The 12,907-nt window shown below is 44.3% G+C and overlaps 1 protein-coding gene and 1 non-coding gene across 7 annotated transcripts in view; both read right to left on the reverse strand.

Annotated features, from left to right (window-relative positions):
- APBB2 (amyloid beta precursor protein binding family B member 2) overlaps positions 1-12,907 on the reverse strand; it is a 376,132-nt gene that overhangs the window by 112,899 nt on the left and 250,326 nt on the right. For 3 of the 6 annotated variants that reach the window (XM_040238101.1, XM_040238100.1, XM_040238096.1), the window contains exon 7: positions 5,063-5,268. In XM_040238101.1, the coding sequence (XP_040094035.1) occupies positions 5,063-5,268 (206 nt within the window). Of the gene's footprint in view, positions 1-5,062; positions 5,272-12,907 lie in introns of all 6 variants that reach the window. The other 3 variants (XM_040238099.1, XM_040238097.1, XM_040238095.1) reach the window with 1 other exon arrangement.
- On the reverse strand, positions 375-446 carry TRNAS-GGA. Its single transcript has one exon. It is a non-coding gene; the product is annotated as a tRNA-Ser (tRNA).

The following is a 12,907-nucleotide window of genomic DNA, read 5'->3' on the forward strand; positions in this document are numbered from 1 at the left end:
AAAAAGGGAGGCTGACATGCCTCAAGTAAGAATACTACAAAGAAACACAGTGCAATGAAGATCAAAGGGCTCAGAAAGCAGGCAAATGAGAGCAATGATTCCCAGGAGATGCTAAGATGAGGCCAAAGTATTTAAGCAGAAATGACACATAAATAAAAACAGACTAGATTCACTAGAAGACTGGCTTTTGTAATCCCTCGGCATATAATTTCCTGGAAAGCATATGATTTTTTTTTTTTCCTTTTTTGGAAAAGTGCAAGTTGTTCAGTTGTGTCTAACTCTTTGAAACCCCACGGACCATAGCCTGCCAGGTTCCTCTGTCCATGGAATTCTCCAGACAAGAATAATGGAACCATTCCCTTCTCCGGGGGATCTTCCCAACCCAGGGATCGAACCTGGGTCTCCTGCATTCCAGGCAGATTCTTTACCATCTGAGCCACCAGGGAAGCACCCCTCCTTCTGGGGGTGGGGCAAAAGCATAGGATAAAGGCAGACTGTCAGGCCTCACCCTTCGAGAGTCTACCTCAGTGGCCTAGGGTAAGAACAAGGAATCAGCATGTTCTGCAAGCCCCAGAGGTTACCCTGGCCACAATCCTTGGTTCAGTGGGCTGAGAAATATTGCTGTAGCATTCACTAGTCCCTTCTCAAAGGTTCCTGTCAGTTCTGAAATTGTAAGACTCCATGAGCAGGTCAAGAAGTTCAGGAAAATGATGACAGACCGGCCCCTTTATGTTGCCATCTTATTTCTCAATGTACGTGAAAATCCTCAGGTTCTAATGCAACGCTTGAAAATTGTTCTCCTAGGGACTTAGCTGCACAGGCCCCTCCCAGACTCCAGGAGTGATGCAGCAAGACCAGAGTAAACTGATCACAAAGAGATCACAGTCCTGAGAATCAGTTAGACCTCCCCTTGCTTTGGAGCCCCTTTTTTCCTCCTTGCCCTTATTCTTAAGGAACTGGGAAACTCCCTTCATCTGGGAAGATTCTAAGTAAGACTTGCTCATGGGCCAACAGTTACTCATTAAAATATTTTATGGAGCTTCCTCTTCTCTCTAAGATGCAACATCTAAGTAATTTGGAACAAACTGATGGATTAGGGGGAGACTGTTGCTGGGCCAAATTTCAGCGGCAAGTGCTTCCCGTCCAGTTTATAAACTTGCAAAAATACTGCTGGCGTCTGCAGAGGAAACACTATGCGTTGAGCTTAACACTTCCCTGGTGAACTTTTGGAATGTGAAATGTACAATTATCAAACTGTAAGGAAGCCTTCAGTCCTAGACTTTTGTGAAGCTTAGTCAACAGATTTGGCACTTACTTTTTTTTAAAGCCAGCTCAGGAAAAAGCTGTATAAAAATATGCGTTTCTAACACGACATATTACAAGTTTCTTCTCGCCCTTAACATTTTGCTTTCTCTCATGTTTTCAAATTAATCAAAATAGATTCTATTTAGGGATCAAAGAAATGGCATTAAAGAAATAATCATTTTTTCTCAACTGTTATTAGCACCTGCAGCTGAGTACCAAAGAACTGATGCTTTTGAACTGCGGTGTTGGAGAAGGCTCTTGAGAGTCCCTCACACAGCAAGGCAATCAAACCAGTCAATCCTAAAGGAAATCGACCCTGAATATTCACTGGAAGGACTGACACTGAAACTGAAGCTCTAATACTTTGGCCACCTGATGTGAAGAGCCGACTCACTGGAAAAGACCCTGATGTTGGGAAAGACATAAGGCAGGAGCAGAAGTGGATGACAGAGGATGAGATGGTTGGGTGGCATCACCGACTCAGGGAACGTGAGTTTGAGCCAATTCCAGGAGACAGTGAAGGACAGGGATGCCTAGCATGCTGCAGTTCATGGGGTCACAAGAGTCAGACACGACTTAGCAACTGAACAACAAAACAATGTTATGAAAAGAAGTCATTTTCTAGAAGGCTCTGCATATGTCACCACCCTCCCCTGGAGTGAGATGAAGACATCCAAGGCTCTCCAAAGCCCCTGATAAACAGAGTGAAGCCTGGGGTGAGGGCAGGGGCCAGCACAACTCCACTCAGGCTTGACTCCACCAGGGAGTAGGTGTGTGATTCTGGGTAAGCTCCCTCACCTCTCCATGTGGGTTGTCAAATATAAAAAAGGAACGACAACCACCGCACAGATGCATAGGGTTTTATGAGGAGTAAGGAGATAAGCCGTGAAGCTGGTGCTGTAAATACTCGACCTCCCTTAGCGCCTCTGCTTTAATATCCTTGTCAGCACCTGCAGGACCTGAGAACATGGAAGGCGGGTCTTCCCCAACCTCTCCTCTCTACTACCTGCTTATCTCTCTGCCCCTAGGATTTCAATGTACTGCCTTTTATATCTGCTTGGTTTTTTGACTCTGTGGATGGCCTTATGCACAGGGAAAAATGTGTATGGAGCAAACAACCAAAAGGTTGATCTGAAGAACATCCATCCCACTGGTCTATTAAAGTGCTGGGTATGAGCCTAGAGATAATGTCAAAAAGCTACACATCTGTTAACATGTGTCTTGGAGGGATAAGACTTAATCCAACATGATGGCAATAGACGAGTGGAATAGAACCAACTTCAAGGTGGAAATTCACCCAGTGCTGGGGCAGATCACGGGATCTGGAATTGAGAACTGGGCATCTGCCCACCCTGACCTGGTTACTCAGCTCCCTGAGCCCCAGTTACCTCTTAAGTGGGAAACAGAACAGCCGTCTTCTCTGCCACATGAAGAGTCTTGAAGGGAACAAATGAAGTGACATTTATGAAAATATCCTGAAAGCTACAATAAGTCATGAATAGCTGCTGGGAGGCTGAGCAGTGGAGATGTGATGGAAATACTGAATTCCAGGAGAGGAACTGGGTGGGCAGGCAGGCAGGCCTTGGGACACAGTTTGAGCTGGGAAGGGGGCTGGGCAGTGACAGGGAAGGGAGCGAAGCGGGCAAGGACAGGGGCAGAGCCAGCGACAGTGGATGTCAGGAAGCTCAGGGATGTGAATGTGGACTCCGCCACCTGATCATCTTCCCCAGGGTCAGCAGCCCACCTGTGCTGCGTTCTTCTATGCAGAAAATATGAAACCAAAAGTCTTCCATGTTAATCAGAGAGGTAAAAAAATCTGAGGCACTCAAACCCCGAGATGCTCACCTTGGGCCTCACCCCACCCACACCTCAGCCTCAGGATGCGGGCTTCAAGACAAACTTCATTTCTTCCATATACGGAAGACGAGAGGCTCACTGAACAGAAAGCAATATCTCAAAGTCAGTCTGATCATCTCACCTCTGGACAAAGAGAAAGCAGGTGGGCTGAAATCTCAGAACCAGGGAAGCCAAGTGAGGAGAACTCTGGCCTGGAATTCAGGAGGATTTGGGAACCCTGAGTTCTAGACCCAGTGTGGCTGCTGGTCACTGGCCTCTCTGTGCCTCGGCTTCCCGGTCTGTGATGGATGGACACTGGTGCCAGATGCCTCCTTGGCACCCTGGCATTCTCAGCTTGCAGGGCTCTCCCTGGAGGTGAGGATGGTAAAGGGATGCAATAAGAGAGTGAAGTCCTGGGCTGGAGAGACTCTAACAGAGATGCCAAGCAGTGCAGGTGAAGATGAGAGAGGACCTCTGAGTCTCACTGAGGGCCCAGGAGTGTCCTGGTCCACTCGGCTCCTGGGAGTCGCGCTGAGGTCCAGGGAGAAATGCCAAGAGACACCTGGGCTGGCATGGAGGAGGACTCCACTTACTGGTAGGCTGAGTTGGTTCATTTCCACCTCCCAGCACACCTCACACAAGGTGAATAAAAGACTGAATGGGATTTGCTCTGGGAGTTGGAATATTATGCTAATAAAAAAAATTACCAAAATTGCCCAGTGATAAGCAATGAAATCCTAAATGGTTCAGTGGAACTGAAGCGGGTGTCTAATCATCAGGGCCCTGAACCAATAAACCGAAGCCCCAGTCTATCAACAGAGGGTTATAGCTTGCCCTAACCGTTACTTGAAAGATGGAGAGTTTGAGGCCCAGGTGGAGTGAGTGAGATGTTGAAGCCCAGTAACAGCAAGAATGTGGTTGGAATGTAGGTCTTCCTGCCTCTTAGAGAAGAGCAAGTAAATAATGGAAGATGTCGTTTACTTTTAAAGACAGGAAGGGTAATAATAGCAGCAAATATGTAGAGAGGCTTTTGGGTAAGAGATGCAGCTCAAATTCCTTCCATGTCCTCAAAGTAAAAGAAAATAAGTTGTTTAAAGAACAAAAGACTGTGGTCAGAGAAAAGAGAGAAGTGCCTGTGTGTCAGGAATCAAACCTCTTTTCTCAAAAAAAAACAAAAAACAAAAAAACAAAAAAACATTACTTAACTGTGACCTTTTCCCACTGTAATTCTCTTGAATATTTTGTTATCGGGATTCAGAAAGGTTCACTGCAGGAGTTTCTGTATTAACAACGATCATGATGGAATTTTTTTTAAGGCCTCAATTCTTTGTTTAAACATCAGATTTCTTCCTCAGGGATAGAACAAATTTATGCTGCTAATTATTTCTAAAATAATGTCACTTCTGCTAAATAAACAGATTCTTTTTTTAAATTTCTTATTAGAAATTAAGCATTTAAGGGTTCTCAAGGGTTATTCCTGCAGACATTCTCTCTGTGCAATCAAATGAGCCCACGGATATTAATAAGATGTGTGGTAATTATAACACGTCAGGCCAAGAGATGTTCTTCCATGTGTAAATATTTTATGGAACCAGCACTGTGAAGTGGCACCTACAGAGTAAAGTACTGCCTCAGTGAGCCCTAGGGAATCTTAACCACTTCTCATTAATCAGCCTCTCTTACTTTCTGTACCTGAAATGGTATTTAAAGCGACCGAAAGCCATTAAAAAATAAAAAGATCCCTGAAAGATGATATTAACACTATTCACGAAGAGGAAGCATTTCAGAGGTTTCAAATGCAACATGCACAAAAATCGGAAAGCTTACCTTGATGACCTGTTGGGGCAGAAACAATGAGTCTAAAGAGAAATCACAAGTTACATCCATTCTACTAAGCCATGAAAAAGATACTTCATTTTACCTCGTTCTCTGGGGTGGGAGATGACGTTACAGAACTAAGGGACCCTTTCCTAGAACCCTGAAGATCTGCTGGGATGGAGACAGGGCGTTCCCACTGAGTCGTCCCTGTTGGTATGTGCCAGTAATAGGTCCCAGCGATGTCACTGATTCTCTTCCAGCCGGGTGGCAAATCTGGATCAGTCTGAAAGGAGTGGTCACTCCATATATCTGCTGGAAAATGGAAGAAAAAAAAAGAGAGAGAGAGAGAGAGGGTTTTATTAAAAGAAGAAACAACTACAGTCTTCTGGTGTTAGTTCCAATAGTCAGGAGAACTCCGCAGGCAGATGTGTCCATAGCCCAAATGAGAACTAAGAAAGAACTGGAAGGTTGATGCTTGATAACATGGATAAAAAGGATCCATTATCATCATTTTATAGTTCCAAGGACCCTATGAACAGGCTAAAGCTCCATTAGTCAGAATCAACTACTCAAACAAAATTTGCAAGATTACACACAAAATCTACTGAACCCCTTTGTAAATTAGTAAGATTTACTGTTTGCGATCACACACCCAGCAATGAGTACAATTCTAATTTTCTTTGCTTTCTGGATGAGTTGCTGGATTTATGAGTACTGCACTTGTTATCCTTAACAACTCCTCCCATTTGATGGTAAACATCTAAAAGCAGCCATGTCTTTTGTAACACTCTGGAATTCCAAACTGCACACAGAAGATGCCCAAAGAAGACAGACTGATAAAGCCTCAGAATTCAAAAAGGAACTCTAAAAACAAAACAATAATGTAAATACAGGAATGAGCATAGTGTGGAACACAATGGAGAATGGTGGGGACTGTGGCAAACCGGTGAAAGTGAAAGTTGCTCAGTCGTGTCCAACTCTTTGCAACCCCATGGACTATACAGTCCATGGAAATTTCCAGGCCAGAATACTGGAGTGGGTAGCTTTTCCCTTCTCCAGGTGATCTTCCCAACCCAGGGGTTGAACCCAGGTCTCCCACGTTGCAGGCGGATTCTTTACCAGTTGAGCCACAAGAGAAGCCCAAGAATACTGGAGTGGGTAGCCTAGTCCTTCTCCAGTGGATCTTCCTAACCCAGGAATCGAACTAGGGTCTCCTGCATTGCAGGTGGATTCTTTACCAACTGAGCTATGAAGCAATCCAGTAAGCATGTACAAAGTCCAAAGGCCTTTAAATTCAAAAAATAATTCTTTATGCACTGTGTGTATATATGTGTGTGTGTGTGGGGGTGGGGTGGGACAAATCAAATACATCTACTGGGCAGTTTCTGCCATCTCTGGACCATATCGATATTTTATTAGTTTATTGGATAATTATTTGCTTTTAAATATCTCGTTTTGGGCTTTCTTATAAAATGGGCTAAAGTATTAGAGAAGAGAGGAGAGAAGAGGAAGCAGAGTAAGAAATCCATAGAGTGAGAGGCATGATGGAGAAATCACAAGCAGCTGGATGAACATATATAGGTAGGAAACCATAAGCAATTTGTACTCTACATTTGGGGATCACTTTATTCTAAGGAGAGGCCCTTTCTTACGTGGCCATTCATAAGAGTCTGGAGCCAGTACAGCAATTCAAAGAAACTAGGCTGGCCTTGCCTTGTGCAAATGTCACTGCATCATGTCACTGAGACTGCTACCGTCGCCAAGATGAAAAAAAGAAGCCAAACAAAGAAGCTGATTAAGATGACAGCACAGATGTGCATTCATGAGGGTGTTTGGCATCCCAGCATTTGCTTTTCTCATTTAAATCTGTCAGAGGCAAAACTGCCGCTTGTCTCAAATTATGATGGAAACTTCCCCTCCCCCTACAGGAAATTAAGCATGATTAAATAATCTCAAGTTACCCAAATCTTTCACAAACAACTCGAAGCAAATATGTGCATACACTCCTCTGTCTTGTCTCCTTCTTGGGGGTGTGTGTGAGGGTTGTTTCTGCAGTTTGGTTTAAGGCCAAGGGGTAAACTAGGTCCCAGTGTAGAAACAGATGCTATTTTTTCAGAGACCTGAGTAAGATCAGTTATAGTCAGCTTGGGGGAATTCAGAACATGAGTAAATGGGGATGGGAACAAAAGAAAGAACAAAATGGCTTTGAGTCTGAGGCCTGCTGACCTGACCAGGGTTACAGAGCTGGTAACTGAGCACACCAGGATCCACCCTGGAGCCTGGGTACATCAACGCAACGACACTGCCATTGCAGGCTTTGCATAGGGGCCTCCCTCCTTTACTCCCTCATTAAATCTGCATCCAGTAAACTCAGGCCACCTCAGCTGGTCTGTGGATATGCAGCCTCTCCCGTTAGAAGCCTGAGCTTCAAATTCCACCCCCAGACACAAGGCAGAGGCTGAGATCCCACCTGTTTCTCCCTCTGCCCTTCCCCACAGGATCTCACACCTAAGAAGCTTTATGGTCTTCTGTCCTGTCATCACTGCATCCCTGCCTCTTACTGAAGGTGCCTTCAAGGAGAAGAGGTTCAGTGGTAAGTGTGGAAAGGTACAGGTGTCCTTTCCAAGTGGCCCACTTCACCGTGTGCAGTTCTGTCCCAGAAGCAGGGCCTGCAAGTCCAAGTATAAAAACAGCAGGGCTGACAGCCCCAAGGAAGTCCCTCTTGTGCTGGGAATCTCTTGGGCCAAGAGTGATACTTGGCATAGGAACAAGGGGCCTGTCTGAGAGCAGCAAGGACCTGCCTTTCCAGCCGCCTCTGGGCGCCAGTGCCCCAGCCTGGCTCCACCCCTGTGACTGGGCTTTCCTCCGCAGTTGGGTCTGTGAGTGAGGCAAGCCAGCCTCTCCTCACCCTCTCCCTTGGGCTCACTAGCAGGAACCAAAGGGTCAAATGGAAACAAATGAGTATCTAGCAGCAGCTGGAAATTTCCCTTTCTGCTCCGGAGGCCACAGGAAGGAGGGATGGGTGAGCTGGGATGCTAAATTTGGTAACGTCTGCAGCACAGAGCACAAAAGTCTCCCTCTGGTCCTCTGAATGGCCCTCACTCCCTTCCTCGACAGCTGCTGTGTGCCCAGTGCCTCAATGTGCAAGGCAGGGGGTGAGGACCTTGTGAACAAAGAGGAGACAGATGAACTCCTTCCACAAACATTTCCTGCTTACTCTGCACCAGGCATTGTTCCAGGGCTGGGGGCACAGAGGTCCTCAGATAGACGTAGCCAGACCCTACATCCAAGACCTGGGTTCTCAAGCATCAGTCACCTGGAGAACCTACTAGAACACAGATCGTCGGGTGCCAGCCTCCCACCCTCCACCCCCACCCCAAGCTTCTGACTTGGTCGCTCTGAGGTGGGGCCTGAGAATCTGCATCTCTAACAGTTCCCAGGTGCTACTGATTTCACGCTGTTGGCTTTGGGAACCAGACTTTTTAAGAAGGACTGGTCTGGGAAAACAAAAGGTAATCATTCTTATCTACCAAATGCCATCTGACTCCTGGCTTCAGAAAACAGAAAACGTGAATTATACTTCATCATTCATTCATTCACCCACTTATTCATGCATTCTCATGCACAGAGGGACTCTACTACATACCAAGCACCATTCTAGAAGCTGAGAATGTACAGCAATGAATAAAAGAGGCAATTTAGGGATAATGGGGTCAGTTGTGTCTGGTGATGGGCTATTTGGTAGGATAGTCTGAAGAAAGAACAATGTCACCCCCAAACAGAAGGGGCTGTCCTTGGGAAGAGACTAGGGAACAGCATTCCTGGAAGAGGGAGCCTCAAGTGCAAAGTCCCTGTGGCAGGAAAGAGGCCGTCAGGTCATTACAACAGAAGGTCACGTGAATGAGAGATGAGTGGTCCAGAATAAGACTTAACTCCATAAGAGCTAAGAATTCACCCTCTATGTAAAGGAAAACTCGTGAAGTTCTTGTGTGGTCTGTGTTTTCAAAATCAGAAGAGCAATCTGCACAATGCTTCCATTCTTGGAGAAGAAAATCCTCTCTCTTCTGAAGTCTCAGCTGCAGCTGCTGCTGGCTACTCTTTCTGAGCAATGTTATTCCCAAAGGAGCCAGGCTCCTAGGTCCAAACTGCTGTATATGAATTTAGCGTTAAAACTGTTTCTCTGCTCACCGGTGGTCTGCTTCCATTGCCTCTCTCTCTCTCTTCTTCTCTTACTCACTACTTAGCCCCTTTATTTTTTCTGGACCTAGAACTTTGTTGTCAGGAAACAGCAAGAAAGTTCTTCATCCCCTCCAGCTTCATCACTGACTTCTGGCGACAAGAGCACAGAGCCAGGACTCCAGGTCAGGATCATTTATTATAGGTTTGCTGGGGCTTCCAGGCAGCACACAGAGGCTGCTTAGAAGGTGGTTTGAAACTGTCCTAAGTCAAAGGAACTGGCAAAAATGATGACTATGGAGACAAGGGGATGAGCCCTAAATGCCCCAAATCTGTGAATTCTCAGAATTCTGACCTGCTGGCCTGCTGACAGAGGGGAGGAAAGTTTGCCCCAGACAGTCTCAGCGCCTCTGCTCTTTCTTATATTTATTTGCAAAGCCTATCTAGGATTCTGAAGTGTCTATCACAGCCTCACAAAAATTACACATTTTACTCCATTGAGCTTTCCCGTGGTTGCAGTCTTCTGACATCTCTAATAAAACTCTGACAGTTTTGAGAGTGTTGATTTTCTAACTCTTTCTCCTATATTTTCCTTTAAAAAAGTTAAGATTTTTAATGTTTTTGAAATAGAGAGTTCTTTGTAACTGAGGATTTTCCTGTTGAAGATTCTTGAGTAAATGTTCTAAGAACTCACAATTTAAACGGTTCTTAAATTTGGGCCTTATAATACTACATACTTTGTGTATTTTTATCAAGTATTTTGGCATAAGCTCAACACAATATTTCTTAAACTCACTGGGGACATGTCTTTGCTAGGCTTACTCAACTAAATTTGTTTCAAGGCTATATTACCGACAAGAGCTCTGGAGTCAGTCAATAGCCTTGAATCTCAGCTCCAATGCTGGCTAGCTGTGTCATCTCAGACAAATGGCTTAATTTCTAATGCCTTATCTGCTTACTATGACAGAACTGATGACAGCTTCTACACCATACAGTTGATGTGGAACACAGGGCTTAGCACAAAGCCAGGCACGTAATAACCACTCAGTAAATCTCGGTTACTAGTCACTATTAATTTCTTCATTCAAATGTGGCTTTGAGGGAAAAGACTCTGGAAAAAAATACATTTTGAAATGGCATCAACCACAGTGCACTTCACTGAAAAACTAAGATTTCCAAATGTGATTTTTACTAAAAAGGCAGTTTTTATTTAGATCAAGAAAAGTAGATGAGCGTGTTGGCCACTCACATGTCCATTCAGAAGCAAAGCATCACATGAGGACACACTGGTTTCAGTCTGTGGCATCTCTTTAAACAGTGTGTGGCTGCTTTATGTCATGTAGCTAGGCCATTAAAGAAGTAGAAATGAAATGAGAACAAAATAGCTTATGAAGTCTAAGTATTATTTCAGGCACCCTTCTTTAGAGACTGCTCTGCCTCAGGTCCTCAAGAAAGTATGCAAAAGGAACTGATCTGATGATGGTGGAAAATAAAAGGGAAATTATGCCTCCCTGTTCACAGACTGTTAACCAAAATCAAAACAGTCAAGAGGACTCTGCAAAGACAAATTTAAAGATTAAAGGGCATGAGATGTAAGCCACTAAAAATTATCCAGAAGGAAAATTGGTATTTGTAAATATGAATTCATCCATTCACACCTATACAATACATATGATTGAAGTTAATCATATGACCTGGCTACAGAATATTTAAAATATCATAAGAAGGTCTCATTTGACACACACAATAAAATGTGCATTTTCTTACAAATTATAAAAAGGGGTATTAAAATTTTAAGATATGAAATATAATCTAAGAACACTACTTCCTTTTACAGTGTGTACAAAGTACAAAGTAGCATAATTTACAATCACTACTGAGAAGCCACAGGCTTAAAGTCCCTAGCCCTCTCCAAAAAAGCAAAAATAAAACATTAAAACTTGAATTTTAATTTATATTTTATATTTATATTTTTATAAATATATTTATAAATTTATATTTTAAGAAAGCTACAGGCCATTGTGATAACCTCAATTTTGTTTTTCTAAGAAGCACTGGGAAACACCAGTGATGAAACCAATGCAATCTCCAACATTCAAAAGTTTAATCACAATACAAAATGGAGAATGTATGTGGGTGGGCATGCTCTTGAATCAGCAACTTGTTGGGTGACTTTAAAAGTAAAGGCTACAGCATACATAAAATTGCTAGGCAGGTTTATTACTTTTTCCTCCAACTGTCTGACCACTTGTGCACTGAATGGCAGCAGTGCCTCCGGTTCAATAGCAGGTGGGATTATTCAGGTTTGGCAGGATGATCAACAAGTCAGCCCTAATATTCCTTGCTTTCAAGTTTGGGCATTTGGTGCCTAAATACAGTGTAATAGGGATATCTATGATCAAATGATTAAGCAACTGCGCAATAACGTTCAGAGAATGTGTCCAGCTGCCATGCCAGCAGTCGATCTAACCACACACCTTCCTCACTTGATTATTATTTCACAGTGAACAGCTGGAGAGGAGAAGAAAACATCTACCTCTGGCAGCAATCTTTCTTTGGCTTCCATTCAATCAGACAGACGCAATGACGACCAGCACCATACTCTTTCAAGGTAGACAGGTCTGAAAGTGTATTAAATAAAGCCCATTTTCCAGCCCTCCACTATTCTGACAGGGTCTTCAATACACTTTTCCCTTAGAGCTGTGGTCCTCTTTAGGTTGATGACAAGAGCACTGATGACAAGGTGGAAGCTATTCCAGAGGCTGCCTAGACCAATTTCAAGGTCACTGTTATTCTAAATGGTGGCATGCAAGGACTTGACTTTCTACATTAAGTATTAGGACAAAAGATGATTAGGGAGAAGCTACGCAATTGACAGAGTATTTGACAACAAACTATAATCTGGTCTTTTGCCAGCAGATTAAAAAGGTAAACTGAGGACTTCCCTGGTGGCCCTTGGTTAAGAATCTGCCTGCTAGCAAAAAGAGACACAGATATAAAGAACAGGCTTTTGGACTCTGTGGGAGAAGGCGAGGGTGGGATGATTTGAGAACAGCATCGAAACATGTATATTACCATATGTGAAGTAGATGACAGTCCAAGTTGGAGGCATGAAACAGGGCACTCAAAGCCGGTGCACTGGGACAACCCCGAGCGATGGGATGGGTTCAGGATGGGGGACACGTGTACATCCGTGGCTGATTCATGTCAGTGTACGACAAAAACCACCAGCATAGTATAAAGTAAAGGTGATGGCACCCCACTCCAGTACTCTTGCCTGGAAAATCCCATGGATGGAGGAGCCTGGTAGGCTGCAGTTCATGGGGTCGCTAAGAGTTGGACACTACTGAGCGACTTCACTTTCCCTTTTCACTTTCATGCATTGGAGAAGGAAATGGCAACCCACTCCAGTATTCTTGCCTGGAGAATCCCAGGGATGGGGGGAGCCTGGTGGGCTGCCGTCTATGGGGTCGCACAGAGTTGGACACGACTGAAGCGACTTAGCAGCAGTAGCAGTAGCAGCTTCCAATTAAAATTAATTAATTAATTAAAAAAAAATCTCCCTGCCAATACAGGGTCCATGGGTTTGATCTCTGGTCTGGGAAGAACCGGCATGCCATGGAGCAACTGAGCCCTTGCTCCACAGCTACTGAAGCCTGTGCACCCTAGAGCCTGTGCTCTGCAGCAAGAGAAGCCACTGGCGATGAGAAGTCGTCACAGTGCAAACTGAGAGCAGTCCCTGCCCAGCACAACTAGACAAAGCCTGCATGCA

This window comes from Oryx dammah, unplaced genomic scaffold (genome assembly GCF_014754425.2).
Source record: "Oryx dammah isolate SB20612 unplaced genomic scaffold, SCBI_Odam_1.1 HiC_scaffold_3, whole genome shotgun sequence".
NCBI classification, from domain to species: Eukaryota; Metazoa; Chordata; class Mammalia; order Artiodactyla; family Bovidae; genus Oryx; species Oryx dammah.